Genomic DNA, 18,856 nt, shown 5'->3' with positions numbered 1-18,856 from the left:
CCCCAACTTCTCTAAACATAACATTTTAAGCTCAGGCCAGTATTGATATCAATTTAGTTAGAATGCTTTGGTTTTGTCTACTGGAAAATGTAATTTTGAAAATGTGAATTAAGAACACAGCACAAATAAATGTATTTTATTCTTAATATAACGAATAGCCACAAATAAATGTATTTTCTTCTTAATATAATGAATAGCCAGTAAAGGAAGATGAACTCATCTCACAACAGGTGTGATCCTTGATAATTTATAGTTTGCGCTCTAAACCAAGGTATTCCATCTTCCTTCAACTTTTCTTTAATGTTTATCAAATAAACCGGGGGCGTGACGAAGCTCATTGTAGCGAAACGTACGTTGGGGTTGGTACGTTTGGACTTGGCACCATTCGTTACCATGCTTTTTGCTGTTTTCAGCCTTTCTTTTAGGTTTGGTTAGTAACTTTTGAGCACCGATGTACCATTGCTGTATGTTATTTCATTTGTTCCTTTTCACTTTATCGCTGTGGTCATCCTTGTGTTTCTTATTTGCGCCTTGTGTAGTCTTGTGCCTCTGTTCATATGTACCTTCCTATATGTGTCTTGGTGCTGAGATGCTTTTATATTATATATATTTTTTATATGTATTTAAATTATATTGTTTAATAAAGATTTACTTTGTATATACCTTTTTTCCTTACGTGCTCTCCTTGCAATAGGTTTTGGTGTTTATAGTAATAGTAGTAGTACAGCTGGACTCATTCCGTTATATAGTGATCCAGATACTGATGGTTGTACTGCACAACTTCCATCATTATATTTTAAGCCAGGCAATAACAATGGTACATCATTACTCACATTATTATATAGCAAGCCAGACACTAACAATGGCATAGCATAACTCTCATCAGTAAATAGTAAGCCAGTCACTGTGGGTGGTGAAACATAACTGTCATCATTGTATACTGAGCCTGAAGATGGTACAGTATAACGCCCATCAGTATATAAAGAGGCTGATAGTGGTACACCAAAACGCCCATCATTACACAGTGATCCAGACATAGAGGGTGGTACAGCTTGACTCCAATAATTACCGTTTTTGCTCGATTATAAGACGAGGTTTTTTTCAGAGCAAATGCTCTGAAAAATACCCCTCGTCTTGTAATCGGGGTCGTCTTCTAATCAGACCTCAAATGAGGTCTGACTATTAGACTAAGATCCAGATCCCCCGCATCGCTGCAGGGGACCTGGATCCTCCTGTGCGGTAACCTTAGCTGCTGCCGGCGTCTATCACCGAGCGCCGGTGAAAGTGCCGGCAGCAGCCGAGGTTGCATACGCGCGTACCTTCCTGCTCCCGGGATAGCCCGCCCACTGCGGGGAAGCAGAGCCGGTTGGGGAGATTGCTGCAGGACCGGGACCCGGCGGCACTGTGCCGTCCCAAAGCAGATCCGGTAGACCTCTTCAATTTTCTGGAGGAGGCGTGGCCTAGCGGGGTCACACAGCGTCATGCTGAAATCCCGTGGGAGCTGCAGCAAGCGCCTGCTGAGGCATCGCGGTGAGTGAAGTGCCTGAGTATATTAGTGTCTGGGTAGGTAGGTAAGTGTCTCGGTGGGTAGGGAAGTGTCTCAGTGGGTAGGTAAGTGTCTCAGTGGGTAGGTAAGTGTCTGGGTGGGTATATTAGTGTCTGGGTATGTAAGTGTCCCCCTATATGCCACTCTGTCCCATGATATGCCTTTTAACCCCCTATATGCCAGAGTGGCATATAGGGGGTTAAAAGGCATAACATGGGGCAGAGTGGCATATAGGAGGGTATAAGGCATGCCTGGGGGCAGATGTGCATAACTGGCGGCAGATGAGCATAACTGGCGGCAGATGAGCATAACTGGGGGCAGGTTGGTAAATAAAAGGAAATTAAAAACAAAAACAAAAATGAATTATTATTTACTAGTAAAACTTTTTTCCTATAGGGTCGTCTTATAATCAGACTTTTTCTTTTTTTTCCTGAATTAATATTCAGATTTTGGGGGGTCGTCTTATAATCGAGCAAATACTGTATATAGTGACCCAGATACTGATACACACTCACATACTGACATCCTCACTCATGCTCTCTCACAGTCTAACTCACAATCTCACTCACTCACTACCTCACTCACTCTTATTCATGCTCTCACGCTCCCACTCTCACTCATACTGTCATTCACGCTTATTCATGCTCTCTCATGCTCTCCCTTTCTCTCAGTCAAACTCACTGACTCTGTCTTACAGTCTCACTTGTGCTCTGTCTCACTCAAGCTTTCACACTCTCATGCTTTCTCACTCACTACCTAACACTTACTCATTTACGCTCGATCCCACTCTCTCTCTGTGTCTCCCTGCCTTCAGTGCCGGCCGCTTCCATGTTCCTGTCTCCTTTCTTGTAGTCTCCACTCCAGTCTTCTTGTTCTTTCTTCTGTTCTCTTCTCCCTGGTACCAGCTCTGCTTACCAATAGGGTTGAAAATGGTGTGCGCAGAGGCTCCGTACCATTAAGCAAACACTCCTGAAGGCCTAGTCAGGAGAAAAAAGACGTAATGTGCATTTTAGATTAAATTTCACTGAGCCGCAGAGACTCTCTTCAGCAACAGTGGCCCTTCAACACACTTTACTGAGTCTCTGCGACACCGGGACATATGTCCAGACCAAATTTTGCTAGGAGAGTGCCTCAAAGATCGGGAATGTCCCAACACAACCGGGACAGTATGGTAAAATACTATATAAATTGATGTAAGGTGAGAATGATAGATTATTTGCAAATGCATAATACAATATCTGTTATACAAACGTGATTTTTAACAAGAGCAGGACCAAATTACGTATGTCAGAAGACCGTCCAGACAGGATTTAACTGAAATAAAAAAAAAATCAGTATGAAGGGCTGAGGCTGATTCCCATTCCCATAAAATGTTTGTGTGGATACAGTGTTTTTTGAATCCCCCATGTCCAAGCCTGCAAAAGGAGTGGTGTAATCTGTCAGACATGTGTTCAGGCCTGTCAAGTACATTTCCTTGAATAATTAGGAGTGATGTAAACTGAAAGCTTTGTGTTGCATCTGCTAAAGAATAGTCAACGATATTTTGACACTCCTCTATTAGTTACATCTGGTAATTTCCCTGAAGATCAGGAATTCAGTGGAAAGATAACTCAGAGTACTAATTTACTTGTCGGATTCACAACTTTCCTTAGAATTTTTTATTGTAAACATTTATGACACTGTATTACCTTTTCAGTTTAGACATGCTGTTCCAACAACACTTTGTTTATAGCTAAACTAGCCTATGAGCCTCTCATTGAAATTGTGGCCAAACATATTTCCCTTTTTCTCTCTCCCCTTCTTTCTCTCACCTCCTTCTCTCCCTTCTCTCACCAGATCTCTCCCTCTCCCTGTTTTATCTTTGTTTTCTCTCCCTCCTCTCCTTCTGTCTCTCCTGATTATTCTCAAAAGTAGCGGTTGTGGGCAGTTAAGAGCAGAGAGGAATGTGGAGGGTTGGGTCAGAGTGGAAGAGTGCTAAAGGGGGTGAGTCTGAGTAGAAGGGACCAGAAGGGGCTGGCCAGATCAGAGAGGCGCTAAAAAGGCAGGTTAGAGCAGAGGGGGCTGGTCAAAGCAGAGTTTGCTGGAAGGGGCAGCTCAGAGGATCTGGGTGAGCTAGAGGGGGTGGGTAAGAGCAGAAGGGGCAGGTGTGTGCAAGTGTATGATGTTGGGGTGGCTTTGTGTGTATATGTATGCACGTGTGTAGGGTGTTGGAGTGGCTGTGTGTGTATGTATTTATGTATGTGTAAGGTGTTAAATGGTGTGTGTATGTATATATGTATGCTTCTGTGTGTGTGTATGCATGTGTGTATATGTATGATGTATGCATGTGTGTGTATATGCCCCTTTAGCAGCTGCTGCTTCCGCTCCATCCGCTACTAGTGACTTCAATGTTGCTAGAGGCATGACTATGTCTGCCCCGCTTCCCCAGCCTTATGGGGGCAACCCTAATCAGTGCAGAGGTTTCCTGAACCTGGCCGCTATGTATTTGGAGACTTCAGGTCTTCCCGTCTGATAGGAGTAAGGTGGGCTTTGTAATTTCTTTATTCTCTGACAAGGCTTTGGAACTAATGGGCTCAACCGCATCATGGTTAAAAACCCTACCGTATCACGGTTAAAAATTCTGTTTATTACTGAGCTATTCAATCACTTAAAAGGGTCCATGGTATTTCACTAAGCTTTAATTGCGAGGGGCATATAGTTTGGTAAGGACAAAGGAGGTCCACTAATGGAAAACAGCGCTTAACACCAGAAGTGGGCATTATGCATATCTCATTATGTCTTTTTGGTCTCTGCAATGCTCCTGATGTTTTCCAGGAATTCATAAACAATGTCCTCCGGCAGTCTACCTAGATGAAGTTCAGATCCCAACCGCTTCCATAGAAAGAGAATAATCAATTTTCCAAACTAGAGAAGAGCTCCACTGAAGACAGGTCACCTTCTTGGGTTATGTGATTTCAGTGGTCGATTTCGCTGTGGACCCTGAAAAGTTCTCGGCGGTTCTCAAGTGGCTGGAACCTGTAGGTCTCTGCTAAGTTCACCAATTCCTCGGATTTGCTAACTACTACAGGGAATTCGTATGTAATGTTTTGTCTATTGTAAAACCCCTTACTGACGCGTTATACTGGTCCGTGGAGGCCATCAAAGCCATTGAGTCATTAAAGGCCACTTTTGCTGCAGCTCCCATTTTGGCACACCCGAAACCCAATCTTCCCTTTATACTTGAGGTCAATGCATCTGAGACAGGAGTAGGCACCCTTCTGCCTCAACATCCTACTCCTTAGAGCCAGTTGCACCAATGTTGGCTAAGTCCTGCGGAATGCAATGATCCTCACGGGTCATAAAAAACTCACTTACGTGTCAGGCTAAGAGCTTGACTATGAGGCAGGCCCGATGGGCCTTATTTCTATCTCAGTTTAATTATATGGTCTCATACCTGCCAGGGACCAATAATGTTGCCTTGTCTAGATAGCTCTTGAATGCTAAATAGAAGAGCCCTCCTAGCCTGATTATTCCCCCGGACCGAGTACTGGCCACCATACGTACCAGCATAACATCTTGGCGTTCAAGTAGATCACCTGCTGAAACTCCCTCTGTGAACCTCTGTACCAAAGTACTCTCTACTTTGGCGTTAACAACATGGAAGCATGGATCCATCCTGCCTTGTATTAACAGTTCACACTGGTGGTGGTGGTGTAATGGCGTGGGTGATATTTTCTTGGCACACTTTGGGCCCCTTAGTACCAATTGAGCATCGCTTAAACGTGACAGCCTACCTTGTTGACAGTATTGTTGCTGACCATGTCATCCCTTTATCACCATAGTGTACCCATCTTCTGATGGCTACTTCCAGCAGGATAACACACCATGCTACAAAGCTCACATTATCTCAAACTGGTTTCTTGAACATGAGAATGAGTTCACTGTACTCCAGTGGCCTCCAAAGTCACCAGATCTCAATCCAATAAAGCACCTTTGGGATGTGGTGGAACAGGGGATTCGCATCATGGATGTGTAGCCGACAAATCTGCAGCAACTGCGTGATGCTATCATGTCCATATGGACCAAAATCTCTGAGGAATGTTTTCAGCAGACCCTTGTAGAAAGTATGCCATGAAAAATGAAGGCAGTTATGAGGGCAAAAGGGGGTCTAACCCAGTACTAACAAGGTGTACCTGATAAAGTGGCCCGTGAGTGTATATCACTAATTACGTTATAGCAAATGGCAGTAACCAGTATAATTACATCGACACACTCATGTGCCTAGCTCATGAAAGGAGAAGCTCCGAATGGGTTAAAACGCCCCTGTGAAGGGCGACAGGACTGTGGTTGGATGGGACATAAGCCTAGAGGATAAGGGTGAAAAGTTTAAGGGGTTGGTGAATAGTTAAGGGCTCACTAAAAGGCGGGAAGAGAAGCTATTTATAGAGGAGCCCAGTCGGAGAATTCCCTTTTTTATATATTTAGAGTTTGGTGGGTTTTTCAGTTATGTTACCCTGGCATAGTGCAGTAGCAGGCCATCTTTGATATGGCCATGACTGTGGTGCACGAGCCTTAGGGCGTAAGTGCAGAACACTCCTTGGACTCCCTACCCTGGTGATGGCAGTTTGTAGCCACAATGCTAGTGGAGAATGCCAGTGGCTTCAGTGAAAAAGTGTGGCAGCAGTATGCCTATGCCAGGGTTGGTTGTTTTCTTATGTTCAAGTTTAATCTTTTAAATTTCTTTATTATACGGAGAAGACATAGCATACAATGTAATAACAAAGTATTATAAAGGCATACCGACATAGTGAGTACAGTCATGTACAGGTGATCCACAAATCCACTACCGTGAACAATAAGGTAAGAACAGAAAAGAAAGAAAACAAGGACATTCTTTTAATTGACAGTCTTACAACAGTATACACATATCAACAACATCAGTACAGAGGTGTCCAAAAATAAAAAACAAAAACATCTTGCTCCATTATGCCTGCTACACCCCCAGTGCCCAAACCTTGGGCTTCCCCAGGATATCACCCTGGCCCCCAAACCTATGCACTAGCATTAAAACCCTGTTAGGGACGAGTGCCCCTTAGAACTTGAAGGCAATACCACTCCGTTGTATTAAATGTTTTAAATAGTAACAGTTGAAAAAATTCAAGCCAATCCATTTGGAATAGAAAGTGTAATCGGGACAGGACCATTGGTAACAACGGTGGCTGAGGAGACATCCACCGTGACAGTATTCCCCGTTTTGCTACTGCCGAAAGAAAAAGCATTGTTATGTGTAATAAATAAGAAATGCTTTCTGTATCATGTTTCTGGTAAAATATTGTGTCATTTGTATGTTAACATTTATTTAAGATTTATTTAATGGATATTAATTATTTTATTAATTAAATGTTTGGTGTGTCATGTCGGATGTCAATTAGCCCACTTAGACATATTTTAATGTTTCAGCGGAAAATAAATAATTTATTCAATTTTGGTCCATGTGTCTTTCATTTTATGGTTGAGAGGTCCCTAGAGAAGCCAAGTGATATCATCTTACAGTTACTAAATTAATTTTCTAAATCAAATACAGGGTGTTAGAGCTACTATTTGTTATACTTAACAACAGTATCTTTTAAGGTTAAGGTTTACAGTTAATTGTTTTTTCTTTTGTAGGAATTCATCATGCACAGCAGTTTTCCATTTTATTCCCAACCCCGAACCCCTTTTATGTATGACACCAAAATTGTTGAAATTGTCGTCATTTGCATTGTCACAACATGCACTTTCATCATTATATTGCCTGGAATTAGAGGAAAGCAGGTAAGGAGGTGATGGCAGTTGCTGCTTATTGGCTAAAACTACTAGAGTGAATCACCTTACGGTAATGATATAACGATATATTGTTTTAAATGCCATTTATTATTTAAAGTTTAGTAATTGGATTTCCATATCACTGTAGCTTTTATTTATATATAAACTTGTGATCATTAGTAAAATGTTTCCACCTTTATCTTGCTATGTGTCTGTATGTGTCCAAAAAAAGTCTAGTTACCCTGATCATTATGGCTCACGATCACCTCTTATGCTCTTTAAATTATACTTTCATATTGCCTGACCATTATATAAATCTCTTTTACAACAACCACAGCTTGATACTGACTTTCCTTTTGTAAAGTTTCCTTTTGTATAGTTTCTGGTATTCAACATTTTTCACAGCTGTTTGATTAGCCTGACCCTCCTACTATTCTCTGATCCACTGATAGAGCCTCCCTACTGCTTGGGAGCTACATTTCTTTTGATAATGTAGCCCTCAACATTCATGTTAAAAAATTGATAACACTTTGCCGACATGGAACAAAACATCAAGCTGGCTTCCATTGAAACAATTTTAAGATTTCCCCTAGAAATTGCTAAACATTTCCATTTAGTGGAACATGCATATTTTGTGTCATCAAATTTAATTTTCATTTTAAAGTTACAAATTAAACATGGGAACGCTGCAGTCCAGGTCAGAGTTTCTAGAAGATCATGTTGTCTCCTTTTTTGCTACGTAACAATATTACATACCAAGAAAGCCCAACATAAATATAAATATTGTATGCTCTATAAATGGTGTGTTTAAGGTGGACACGTCATTTGTCACCTCAAAGGCCTGTACACACAATGTGTTGCCAAAGTAGGTTCTAGGATTGTATGCTAATGTGGCATTTTGGATAATCTCGTTATGTTGCTACATTTTAAGAGTGACTAACTTTATAAGATATTGATTCACAGAGACTCTCCTGGCTTTTGAAAGTATTGACAAGTTTATTCATTGGAGCTGTGATTTTAGGTAGGTAATGAGGATTCATATGTACCTCCCCAACTCCAGCCTTTCAGTAAAACACTTGATATTTTAGATCCCTTATGTACCAGTAATAATACCTTTTGGCCTTTGAGAACTGAATTTAAAACAGCCTGGTCTATGTGACATCATCTGAAAATATAGACTCACAAAAAAGTTTATTTAATTAAATTAATTACATTTTATTTCTAAGATCAACAAACTACATATAAAATGCATTAATTCTGTATAATGTGTGTACTCCGTTATAGCTGTAAACTTCACCAGAGACTGGGAGGTAGGATCAGTGACAACCACAACTGTGTACAAGTCTTTCAGCAATGCAATGGTCAATGTCAGTATCGGACTGTGGGTTGGTTTAAAGGGCGTAAATATTACTCTGTCAGGTGAGTTATGAAATATGTTCCATTCTACAGTTACCTTTTAGTAAAAATATATAATCTGACAGCCATATATAAATATACATATTAGTGCAAAATATATTAAAATATTTAATAGTATATATATATATATATATATATATATATATATATATATATATATATATATATATACGCATGCTATATGGACAAAAGTATTGGGGCACACCTCCTAATTATGGAATTTAGGTGTTTCAGCCACACCCATCGCTGAAATGTGTATAAACTCAAGCACATAGGCATGCCATCTCCAAAGACAAACATTGGCAGTAGAATGGGTTGTACTGAGGAGGTCAGTGACTTTAAACATGGCAGTGTCACAGGATGCCACCTTTGCCTCAAGTCAGTTCATGAAATTTCTGCCCTGCTAGATCTGCCCCGGTCCACTTTAAGTGCTTTTATTGTAAAGTGGAATTGTTTAGTAGTAGCAACAGCTCGGCCACAAAGAGGTAGACCATGCACGCTTGCAGAGCAGGGCTGCCGAGTGCAGAACGTAGTCCATAAAAATGATCTGTCCTCTGTAGTAAAGGACTGCATTGGGAGGCGGGTCCCGCGGGCAGTGGCGGTGACTTGCAGGCGGTCTTGCTGGGGTTGCGGGCGGGAGCGGGCGGTCAGGCACTGTACCTGCGGGTCCCAGTAAACCCATGCTGTCCCGCAAGGCTGCCTTCTCGCTGCTCCCTTACAGTGTCTCCCCTCTTGCTCCGCCCAGGAGCAAAACGGAGTCACGTGATGTGATGTCACTTCCCGTGACTCTGCCTTGTTCCTGGGTGGAGCAAAGGAAGAGACACTGTGAGGGAGCAACTCGAGGGCAGCATAGCGGGACTGCGCGGGAAATCTGCAGTTCAGGTAAGGAGGTGGGCTGGATTGGCCACAAATGTGGCGGAAGTGGAACACCCACATTGCGGGAGCAGGCGGGATTGGGCAAAAAATCAGCGGGAGCGGGATTAAAAAAGCAGTCCCGCGCAGGGCTCTACTCTGTAGCATCACTCACTACTGAGTTCCCAACTGCCTCTGGATGTAACATCAGCACAAGCACTGTGTCTCGAGAGCTTCTTAAAATGAGCTTCCATGGCTGAGTAGCTGCACACAAGCTGAAGATCACTATTTGCAATACCAAGCGTCGTCTGGAGTGGTGTAAAGTACATCGCCACTGGACTCTGGAGAAGTAGAAATGTGTTCTTTGGAGTGATTAATCAAGCTTTACCATGTGGAGGTCTGATGTACAAATCTAGGCTTGGTGGATGCCATGAGAATACTACCTAATGCATGGTGTTATGCCTACCATGTCTGCCGGGCTCCCACATCTTCACTGGTGGGCGGTCCCCTAGAGGTGCCGCTCACATGTCCTCTCTGTGTACTGTTGTGCGCTCGGCACGTACACGGCAGGGCGTGCGCATTGACAGGGCGTGCCCACCCAACAGTGACGGCTCTGGTCGAGCTGCCGCATAGTGTCGTTGGCGATTGGGTGGTAACGAATGAACCGCCACGACACGCTTGCGGCGCCCTCGATTGTTACCGTTTCTTCCAGAAGCGACACGGAGGCACCACACAAGCAGAGCTTGTTGTTGTTGGCGCTGTTGCCATTGCGACGCTATTCGCGTGCATTGGTCGCGATGACATCATCGTGCATCCATTGGCCCATTTCCCTGTTCCCCCGCCTTTAGTCCTTATTTAAACCCCCTTGCTCAGTTCTCTAGTTCCCGTTCAACGAGTCACTATTGCTGTACTCTGCATGCTCTGTGTTATTAGTTCCTGCTTCTCTTTTGCCTGATATTCGTGTACCATCCTGCCCCGACCTTGGCTTGTTTAGTTCTCGTGCCTCTGCCTCTGGCCATGATTTGCCCATTTGCCTCGGATTACTTGCCGTCTATCTGCGAGTACGCCACCGTTCCTGCATTGTGGGTCCATTACCTGTGTTGCCTGGGCTTGCATAACACGTGGTGCCTATTGCCAGATTTGGTGAAGGAAGGATACTTTTCTGGTGCTGTTTTTCAGGGTTCGGGCTAGGCCCCGTAGTTCCAGTAAAGGTTAATGTTAATGCTGTGGCATACAGAGACGTTTTAGACAATTGTATGCTTCCAGCATTGTGGGAACAGTTTGGGGAAGGCCCTTCTCTATTCCAGCATAGTTATGCCCCAGTGCACAAAGCACTGGTGTGGAAGAACTTGATTGGCCCGCATAGAGCCCTGATCTCAACCTCATCGAACAATTTTGGGATGGACTGGAACAGAGAATGTGAGCTAGGCCTTCTCATCCAACATCAGTGTCTGACCTTACACTTGCTCTGCTGTATGAATGGGCAAAAATTCCCACAGAAACACTCCAACTTCTTGTGGAAAACCTTACCAGAAGAGTGGAAGCTGTTATAGCTGCAAAGGGGGAACAACAAACTTGTTAATGTCTATGTATTTAGAATGTTATATCATAAAAGTCCCTGTTGGTGTGATGGTCAGGTGTCACTATACTTTTGTCCATATAGTATATATGTATGTGTATATATATATATATATATATATATATATATATATATATACCGTATTTGCTCGATTATAAGGGGTCCTCAAATAGGTCTGACTATGAGACGACTAAGATCCAGATCCCCCGCAGCTGCAGGGGACCCGGATCCCCCTGTGTCCCCCCCCCCGCCCCACTTACCGGTACTTCTGAGTCCCAGGTGTGTAGCTGGGGCAGCGTGTAGATGTCTACGCGATTCGCCTAGACAACTTCCGCTGCAGCAGGAACTAGGCGTGGCTAGCAGCGGGGGGTTGTCTGCGTCCATCGCGCAGACCTTCCCCGGCTGTCAGAGATCAGAGTTCCCCGCACGATGGACGCAGACTACCCCTGCTGCTAGCCACGCCTCCTTCCGGCTGCAGCGTAAGTGCGTGGAATCTACACGCTGCCCCGGCTACATGACAGGGAAGTCAGAAGCACCAGTAAGTTTGGGGGGGGGCGGGGGAGTGTTAAATGGGGGGCATAAGGCATTTCTGGAGGCAGAGTGCTCTGTGAAAAGCCTTTTAACCCCCTTAATGCCACTCTGCCTCCAGAAATGCCTTTTTAACCCTCTATACGCCACTCTGCCTCCTGAATGCCTTAAACCTCCCTATATGCCACTCTTCCCCATAATATGCCTTTTAACCCTCTAAATGCCAGAGTGGCATATAGGGGTATAAGGCATTTCTGGAGGCAGAGTGGCACATAGGGGGTCAAAAGGCATATCATGGGGCACAGTGGCATTTAGAGGGTTAAAAGGCATATCATGGGGCACAGTGGCATATAGGGGTATAAGGCATTTCTGGGGAAGATGTGCATAACTGGGGGGCAGGTTGGAAAATAGAAGGAAATAAAAATATTTTTCTCAATCATAGCTTTTATTAAAAAAAAATAGTTTAGATGAATTAACATTTACTGGTAAAACTTTTTTCCTATAGAGTCGTCTTATATTCAGGCTTTTTCTTTTTTTCCTAAATTAATATTCAGATTTGGGTCGTTTTATAATCAGGGTCGTCTTATAATCGAGCAAATACGGTGTGTGTATATATATATATATATATATATATATATATATATATATATATATTATTTATATATATTCCATTTTTAGCCATATTGAGAGCAAAATCCCCATGATGATAAATGTGTAGTATTAGTTTTGAATTAAAACACCAGTAGTCCAATACCATTAAATATGTTCACGACATTCAGATTCTAGTTATGTATTTGTGCAGCTTGCCATACAATTCTTTAGGTTATGATCTTTCAAAAGAGACAAACTAAAACAATTAAAGCAATCTTCCTATTCATCTGACAGTTTTATTAGTTCCCGTGGTGATCAGGCCACTTTTCAAAATGGGCAATCACAGTTTATACATAACACTCTGTTTCATATTGATATTATGATGTTAATATTACTATGTTATGTCATACTGTATATGGACATGTTATGGCACAATTTTATACAAGGCAGTTTTTCACAACATTGCCAAACTTGGGGCCTCCAAAGCTTGCTGTCACCATTAGGCATTGTGGTAAATCTTTAATCACTACAGGCTGATTTCACTGGCCTTTTTCTAAATCTTGACCATGAGCATGATTAATTTCCATCTTGTGTATTCAGTAACACTTAATCAACTCAACAGCTAAACTGAGTTAAATGATTAGACATCAACAGAGCTGAGTTTTTTAACTTGCCACCAATACGGTTTCCATGAGTTTAGCTATTGACTCAATAAAAACTAATAAGGTACTAAATACTGAATGCTTAAACCTGATCTGCAGCTAGGTACCTGATAGGTACCTAGTTTCTGCTAAGCTTTAGGTTTATCAGTAGTTAAACTACAAGGTTCTTCTGAAAAAGTCTACAGAGATTTAAAGTATTTTTATAGTTACACAGTTTTTGTAGCAGTATTAAATGGTGGAGCCCTAAAACTTGTCTGTCTAGGGCATGGGAACTGCAAACATTGTATAATAGATCTGAGTTGGTTGATTCATCCACAGAAGCAATATCTTTTGAGTGTGGATGAGGTTACATTGTGTAAAATGTAAATTTGCTTTTGTTGGACTTTACCTTTGGATGAATAAAGTATATTCACTGACTATGTTTTTTGCATAACTGCTGGACATGCTTTCTGTGGCAATATAAATATATATATATATAAATGCATTTTAGTGAAAGCTTGTCTTTTTTGCTTTAGGAATTCCTATTCAACAACTTAATGAGACCATTAATTACAATGAGGAATTTGACTGGGATTCAGGAATGCACTTTGACAAAGATTATGAAGAGAGTTTAGAAAGAGGACTGCCAAATCCAATTTTATATGTAGCTGAAAAATTCACCATGAATAGTCCATGTAGACTTCATCAACAATATAGCATATCTGCCTACTATTCATCTGCATTAATGTGGTAAGTATGTTGCACAAAAGGCGTAACTGCTATGATTTTTATTTTGGGTTTTCATATTGGCATAATACAGAAATAAGCAACATTGAAACTTTTCTTCTTGCAGACAACTTTTATTGTAGGGCAGTGGTGTGACTAGAAACTACAGGGCCCATGTGAAAATTGCCCTGCCCCACTAGCTTAACAAACAATATGTACCACAGTGCCACCTTTACCCCAGAACAGTTGTGAGTGCGATCTTTGCCCACACAACAGCTTGTCTGTGCTATCTTTGTCACCACACAGCTGTTATGTTCCCCCAAACAGCCTGCATGTACCATCTTTTGCTCCCAAACAACTTGTTTGTGCCATCTTTGCCTCCAAACAGCCTACCCTTGCTACCATTGCCCTCAAACAGCATGCCTGTGTCATATTTCCCTCAAACAGCTTGTGAGTGCCACTAACAGCTTGTCAGGTCTACCAAACAGCCTGCCTCTTCGATCTTTGCCACCAAACAGCCCTTTTTATATAATTTTGGACCACTGGGAAGCAGGAATGCAGTGACCCTGCAATAAAAGCGAGGCTGCGTGCAAATGCCAGATAGGTAAGCTGTGGGGCCTTGGCATACAGGAAGAGGTAGAAAGGGTGGTCCCAGGGGTCACCCCGTCACAGTTGAATGGTCACCAAGGATGCCAGGGAGACGTGTCGGTAGGAGAGCCGACCCCCACGCTCATCGTCCCATCTCGCCGGCAACCAAAGATGGGCTCAAGCGAGAGGAAATGTCAGATAGGGGACCGTTCCCCACAACCCACATATCGTCTCCCTGGCGGTCACAGACACCAGGGAGACGAACCAGGAGAAAGACCGGCCCCCACACTCAGCATACCGCCTCCCTGGCGTCTGTGGTTGCCAGGGAGATGGACACGGTTGTTCTTGGTCTCCACGGGTGTTCAGGTTTCCAGAATGAACCCTGGACACCTGCAGAGACTAATTGCAGCAGTCAGGGGGTGGAGTTCCCCCCTTTAAAAACCCTGAACAACTGAGTTATCATTGCTCAGTTGTTCTGTGCTATTGCAAGAGTTACTGTGCTCCTATTGTGCTACATTGTGTTTTTCCTGCTGCTTGACCCTTGGCCTGATTCCACTGTTTCTGATCCTGTGCTGCCTGGTATACTGACCCTTGGACCTGCCTGACCACAATTTCTGACCCCTACATTATCGGGTTTCTGACAGTTTACGTTTGAGAGCTGCAACTGGGTTCCTACCTGTGATCCTGACACTAATTAACATTAAGCTTACAATATTTATAAATGAGACTGCCAACAATAGCTTTATAGTTCTATGAGTCAGGGTGCGCAGCTTTTGTGAGAGCTAAGTGTGACATTTTGTGGAAAGATGCTTAGTAATAAACCTGTTTTACACTCTTACTGTTAATGTTTTTATCTAAATTTTATACTTTACAAGGGAACTAAAGGGTGTATATTCTGAGGAGCATAAGCAGAGCAGCCAGTCTGTGGCAACTGTCTGGAACACATACAGCATTATTTTTCCTAGTTTTCTAGTAACATGCATCCAGATTTTCTTTTCATCTCTGAGATTTACATTTTGGTACATAATGTGTGTCTATTGCTCCAAATGGAGAAAACATCATAGAACTGGTAACATTTTAAAATGGATTCTTAGTCCAAACAGAGGAATGTATACATTCAAACTACAATTGCATATTATTTGTTTTACTACATAGGGAGTAAAAAAAACCATAAAATATAAAACAACACAATGATATCTGGTAGCAAACATATTACATTTAGATCAATAAATAGATTCACTGTACATTTCATAATACATTATTTTTTTATTGATACCTAGCATCACATTGCATCATAGGTTATATTTGTAAAGAAAATATACTCCATATCCATATGCATTACTACAGCACTGGAGTATTCTTTACTATTACATTATTGTAAAAGCTGCGCCAAACAGTTTTTCAATTACTTCAACAGCTCCGTAAGCTCTGATGTGTACAGGACAAAGAAAAGTAAAAACAAAACATAATTGCTTTGCTAAATTATATTTTGTCACCCCAACCATTCCAAGACATCCATATCTCATACTGATGGATACAAAATATCCCTTTTCACATGTTGTCCATCTATTATTAACTTTTAGGAAATTGCCAAACTATAAAATGTGTTTTCTGCTTCTGTTTTTTTGTGGAAAATCCTCTGGTGCCAGAATTGAAATGCTCTTACAGGAACTGGCATGTCTTGTCTTCCACATTCATCTACTCACCTGTAATAACACACATTTTTCCTGTCTGATCTCAGCATTTCCATAGCTTTTCCAAAACACCTTAAAGTTCTTGACAGTGGCTAATCATTAGAGCCACTTCCCTCATGTAACATGGAAATATATTAAATGCATGTGAGTAGTGCCTTTAAGTTTTTGTGTGGTTGCTCTTTTCCTGGCACCCCTGCTATTTGGCTTATGGGATGCAAGGGCATACACAGAAAGTGCTTCCAAGCAGCCAATCAGGCACAATTGTCAGAGCAAAGCGGAGGTGTTGTGTTACATTTCTGGAGCTGCAGCTTCTTCTAAAAGTAAGAACCTTTTTACAGCTACAGCTTTATTGAATGCATATTCAGGTTCTTGCAAAGCATAACATGCATTCTTTGTCTGGGAGGCACTTTGTGCACCTTTAAAATATACTACATTCTTTACCTGTAAGGAATTAAGAAAAAAGCACTTACATTTAGAAAAAAGTTGCAACCCCAGAGTTGCAGTACATCAGCCCCTCCACTATCTGCATTGGGTCCCAGTTTTTGCTGCTTCCAGCAACCAGTCACTGATAGGAAAGTGAAATTAGTGGTAGCTGGGGTCTCGTTAGACCTTTGGAATTCTGAAGCTCTGGAGCTGGCTGGCAGCTGAACAGATATCATCTAGGTCAGGGGGCAAGGAAAACTTCAAATGCATCTGGGGAATTCTTCAATGCACTTGCAAGGGACAAAAATGTTAATTTAAAGGGGCACTCTTTATATTGTATGTATTCATTGAATTAACACAGATTTAGCCACATTTATTTTAAGGATAATCTGCAAGCAAAAATTAAACCATAAAACAAGCATGCAAAATGATAAAACCATTTGTCTTTTGCATACAGATAATTGTTTGAAAGGCAATTTGTTGGATGTTGATTAGGAGTGATCATGATTTGACACTACTCACTTCTCTTAAATATTATTACCAACATGTACTGAAAAAGTTAGACTTTTTTTAATTATTCTAACCAAAATTTTTATGTTTTTGTCCTTGTTTCTCACAGGCTAGCTTTTTGTTCATGGATTTTCTGCAATTTACTCTTCTCTATGCCGGTAGTAATCTATGGGATTTATATGATGTTTGCCACTGCCTTGTGCATTCTGATCTCCCTCATATCATTTGCAAGTGTTAGTCAGACAAAATGCAGCATTCAGTTTGGCATTGCTGTCCTCCAAACAAGATTTGGACTCTCTTTCTGGATAAGTTTAGGAACAGGTAAATGATGAATTACAGTAAATTAGATGATATCTTTTCTAAAGCATTAATGCAAGTCTAATTATGTGAACTTTTATTGTAATGTCTTTGACAAAAAGCATCTTAAGTTTCCCTTATTCATAGCCTTGTTTAATGATACTGATGTTAAGCAGGTTCAGCAGTCGGCAAGTCTTCTGCCAGAAGTTGCCACTCTTTACACAGGTAGTTGAACCCCTGAGCTTAGAGCAGCTGTCTAGTCTTAGTTATAACAACAGAGCCGAGTAGCTGGAACAAAAAGCTATTAAGCGTAGTCAGGGAACCCAAGGTCAGTAGGTAGGAGAAGAATCGGTAACAGGTAAGTATAAACTGCAGCAGGCTTGATTAAAGGGCCAACAAGAACCACAATAATCTGTCAAAGATACAGTCATAGTAAGTAGCTTTTATAGGCAGAGAGCAGACACCTGACCAGACATAGCTGAGGAGAGTTGGCAATCATATAAAGGCTTTTAGAGTCTGTTACCAGAGCTGAGGCTTAACTACAAAAAACAGTAACTGACACCTTCCTTTCCAGTTAGTTATAATATCACCTCCACTGTACTGTTACCTTTAAAGTGGTTTCACAAAGCCTGGTTTCAGTATGTGGGTTATCAGGTATTGTCAGTGGAAACCTGAACCAGGTTACATCATTTTTCAACCATTAGCCTAAAGGGGTGCTCTGCCCATTTTCATTACTAGTATCACATTCAAAATATTTTCTTGCTTTCTGTTTTGCAATTTAAAAGACACTGATAGTTTTTTTTTACATAATGCTTTACACAGTAAGATATTTGCTATATGCATGTATTGTAGTTCTGATAACCCAATCCACTAGAAAGATAGTTGCAGCTTCTTCTAAAAGTAAGAACCTTTTTACAGTCTGGTAAATTCTCAGATATATCCACCTTTGCGTCTTGGCTAATACTGCTTAGTAGAATTTCAAATCGTGTTTGTTACGTTGTCAAACTTATTGTAAACAGTTGCATGTACAAATCCAAAGCAGCATGATTTTATGTCAAGTATTACAACATTAGAAACATTGTGATATGGATTTCACATAAAAATATTTATTCTTCATTGATATCTACACGACATCTTTACAAATATTGGATACAATAAGCATATACTACCCATTGGTAAACAGATTTGTGTTGTTGCTGTAACATTCTCAACAAATAGACAAATCTAGAATGTTTTCGCTTATTTTATTTTTTATTTCAGGTACATTTTGTCTCATATTGAGCCTGGTGCTCATAACAGTATATATTGCAGACCAAAATATCCTGAGACGTTTTTTCAATGATATAGACGTGGCAAAGGACTTAACATCCAATAAAGAAGAAGGAAGTCTATTGGATGACAATCGGACTATAATGTTGCATGAGATGTTATGAGTAATACTGGTGTGATGTACCTGGGTTGTTTACTTTGGCAGTTTTTTACATATACCTACGTATTAGGTGAGCCATAAAACAATACATGTCACACCCCAAAGTTAATTGCTTCAGAAGAAAAACACAGCTACATCTCTATGGAACATTAAGTAATAAAATCTCTGGAGTTTACTATATAAAAGAGATGGGAACTATGCAAGGAACTTCTAAAGAAAGGAAACGATTCTAAAGAAACTTTAGAAAATAAA

General features: G+C 41.3%; 2 protein-coding genes across 2 annotated transcripts in view; one reads left to right on the top strand and one right to left on the bottom strand.

Moving 5' to 3' along the window:
- Nucleotides 1-5,200, bottom strand: part of LOC149297744 (dual oxidase 1-like) — a 75,303-nt gene extending 70,103 nt beyond the window's left edge. Inside the window, exon 1 of the mRNA XM_089488201.1 lies at nt 4,980-5,200. Coding sequence (XP_089344327.1) covers nt 4,980-5,200 — 221 coding nt within the window. The remainder of the gene's footprint in view (nt 1-4,979) is intronic.
- A 961-nt stretch (nt 5,201-6,161) lies between these two features.
- LOC149297743 (dual oxidase maturation factor 1-like) lies at nt 6,162-18,608 on the top strand. Its single transcript, XM_089488200.1, has 7 exons — nt 6,162-6,224; nt 7,193-7,339; nt 8,294-8,351; nt 8,615-8,749; nt 13,474-13,687; nt 16,988-17,199; nt 18,436-18,608. Exons 1-7 carry the CDS (start codon nt 6,162-6,164, stop codon nt 18,606-18,608), a joined length of 1,002 nt encoding a protein of 333 aa, XP_089344326.1.
- Nucleotides 18,609-18,856: the final 248 nt, after the last annotated feature.

The sequence above is a fragment of the Sceloporus occidentalis genome, unplaced genomic scaffold, assembly GCF_023333645.1.
Source record: "Sceloporus occidentalis isolate IW3139 unplaced genomic scaffold, rSceOcc1.0.p SCAF_37, whole genome shotgun sequence".
Lineage (NCBI taxonomy): Eukaryota > Metazoa > Chordata > Lepidosauria > Squamata > Phrynosomatidae > Sceloporus > Sceloporus occidentalis.
This window is presented reverse-complemented; position numbering and strand designations above follow the sequence as displayed.